Source organism: Condylura cristata, unplaced genomic scaffold, assembly GCF_000260355.1.
Source record: "Condylura cristata isolate star-nosed mole 26May11 unplaced genomic scaffold, ConCri1.0 scaffold00055, whole genome shotgun sequence".
Taxonomy (NCBI): Eukaryota; Metazoa; Chordata; class Mammalia; order Eulipotyphla; family Talpidae; genus Condylura; species Condylura cristata.
Window position 1 is genome coordinate 319,957 of NW_004567156.1, and position 2,573 is coordinate 322,529.

Consider the following 2,573-nt stretch of genomic DNA (forward strand, 5'->3'; position numbering starts at 1 on the left):
CCTGTTGTGCCTGTCAAGGGGGCCAGGTGATTGGGCCGATAAAGCCATGACACAGACTTGTGTTTATCTACCTAAGACGCCACAGGGACGACCTGACCTTTCTCTGCCCTAGCACACTCCCTTGTAAGGGAGTGTCGGCATCTAGCAGCTGCAGGTGGTGTGGCAAGAGAAATTCCCTACTTCCTCCTTTCCCGCCTTAATCTTCCACTCCCACTGCCTAATGGTATATAAAGGGGTCGCTGGGCAATAAACAAAAAACTCCTGGATGAAGAACCTCGGCGTCCTGTGTTTTCTTTAACCTCATCGTCCCTCACTGGACTCGGCTCCGATCAGCCGGACACGGCATTAAGCCACTCAAACATGTGGCAAGATGTCTTCTTCCTATTACGATCTTGTGCTTAAGCTCTGGGGGTGGTTGGGGAGGCTCACCTGGGACCCAACACCAGGGAGCAGAAAGCCCACGAAAGGCTAAAGGAATCCCCTAGTCCTGGGCAACAGGGAAGTTTCCAGAAGTGTGACAGGACACTTAGGGCAGGATTGGGAAACACGAACAAAAGAGACGAGGGGGGACTGGGCAGGATTGGGAAACACGAACAAAAGAGACGAGGGGGGACTGGACCACCTGTCCTGGAGTCTGTCCTCAGCAGGGACTTTCCCCTTGGCCATCTGCTGAGAATCAGGGCCCCATCACCAGAATTATCAAGGTGAACATCTGTAATTCATTTTCATAAATGATTTACAAAAACATGTTAGCAATCAGCTCCAGGCTGGGCAAAACATGTGTGTAGATGGTGCTTCCCATTAACCAGGAGGGACAAGTCCTCCCTGGGACTTGAAAGCCCCCAGTGGACAGGATCCCCCACTCTCTCCCTACCTGAGCGCTTCTTCCTCCACGTCACAGCTGCAGCCACCACAGCCCCAGCGAGCACAGCTCCAAGGAGAACCAGGCCAGCAATGAGGCCCCCGGTGGGGGTGGAGGAGTGAGGAGGGGGCTCTGGAAGTGAAAGTGACACCCTGAGTCCCAGGCCTCATCCTGACTCTCTGAAGGTCCTCAGAGGGCCCCCTCATCCCCCCTGAAAACAGCCTCTGTGCCAATGTTCCGTCCTCACCCCATCTCAGGATTCGGGGTTCCAGCAGCCCCTCATGCTGCACATGGCACGTGTATCTCTGCTCCTCTCCAGAAGACACCAGCACAGCTGCCCACTTCTGGAAGGTTCCATTGCCCCCAGGCCTGGTGTCTACCAGCTCCATGTCCTGGGTCAGGTCCTCCCCATCTCGATACCAGGTCAGAGTGATCTCCGCAGGGTAGAAGTTCCAGGCCGAGCACCTCAGGGTGACCTTATGGTCAAAATTGTGGTGGCGGGTCACCTGTGTGTTTGGGGGACCTATGGAGAGAGGCAAGAACATTCAACTTTGGGGTTTTCCCTCATGGACCCTGGAAAAGCCTCTGTGACCACTCTCAGAATACACGGGGCAGTGGGTTTGGGTAGAGGAAGCACAAAGTCTAGAAACCAGCCTGTTCTGGGGAGCCTGGGGTCATCTCTTATTGCTTAGAAAGCTCTAAAGATAGGAGGACGCAGGTCTCTGAGGAGGAGAACACAAGTTTTGCTCCTGACCTGGGGAAAAGGTTGAGGTGCAGCACTAGGAACCCAGCGCAGCTGCTTCTGCAGGAGTTGGCTCCCCAGCCAGGAGGTGAACCCCATGGCACAGCAGAGGTCTCCTGACCAACCCCCACCCCGACCTCGCTGCTCCCCTCAGCAGTGTATTTCAGGACATTGGCCTGTTCTGCTCCCCACTCTGTCTCTGGTGAATCTGCTTACCCCCAGCACCTCTGGCCTGCATCCCAGTTCTTGTACACACAAATAAATAAACCTTTTATAAAAGGAAAAGAAACGCACCAGTCAGATCAGAAAAACGTGCTTGACCGGAGATGGCTGCCGGTCATAAGGATCCGGTGCAAGTGAGCACAGGGCCGGTCTCCCCTCAGGTCAGGAGAGCCTGGACTTCTTAGCTGTTCTGAGGAAAAGCAGGGTCCTCTGGGCCAGTCAGGAAACCCAGGGGGGTCCTCCTTCGCTTATCAGAGGGGGCGCTGCTGTGACCCTGACTCCACTCTCCCCACGGGGAGATGAGGAGACCCCGCGGCCCCTCTCACCTGCGCGCTGCAGTGTCTCCCTCCCGTGCTCCAGGTATCTGCGCAGCGAGTCCACGCAGTCCACCTGCAGGTAGCTCCTCCAGTACTCAGCCACTCCTGCCGCCTCCCACTTGCGCCGGGTGATCTGAGCCGCCGTGTCCGCCGCGGTCCAGGAGCGCAGGTCCGGGTTCAGGGCGATGTAGTCGGCGCCATCGTAAGCGTACTGCTTGTACGCGCGGAGGAGGCGCCCGTCGGGCCCCAGCTCGCAGCCGAACATCTGCTGAAGGGTGTGAGACCCTGTCCCGCCGCGTCAGCCCGCGCTCGCCCCGCCCCGCCCTCCCGCCGGGAATAACCCGAAACTGACAGTGAAACCTCGGGGTGACGGTCCCGCGGGCTCTTCCCGGGGTCCGGGCGGGCCCACCGGTGTCGGGGGTCCCTGTGA

At 57.8% G+C, this 2,573-nt stretch overlaps 1 protein-coding gene across 1 annotated transcript in view; it reads right to left on the reverse strand.

Moving 5' to 3' along the window:
- The window catches only part of LOC105853175 (HLA class I histocompatibility antigen, B-40 alpha chain-like), a 3,650-nt gene extending 1,083 nt beyond the window's left edge, over window positions 1–2,567 (reverse strand). Inside the window, exons 1-3 of the mRNA XM_012734385.1 lie at window positions 2,153–2,567; window positions 1,110–1,385; window positions 875–994 (exon numbers count right to left, since the gene is read on the reverse strand). Of these exons, the coding sequence (XP_012589839.1) occupies window positions 875–994; window positions 1,110–1,385; window positions 2,153–2,408 (652 nt within the window). The 5' untranslated portion in view covers window positions 2,409–2,567. The remainder of the gene's footprint in view (window positions 1–874; window positions 995–1,109; window positions 1,386–2,152) is intronic.
- Between the last annotated feature and the right edge of the window lie 6 nt (window positions 2,568–2,573).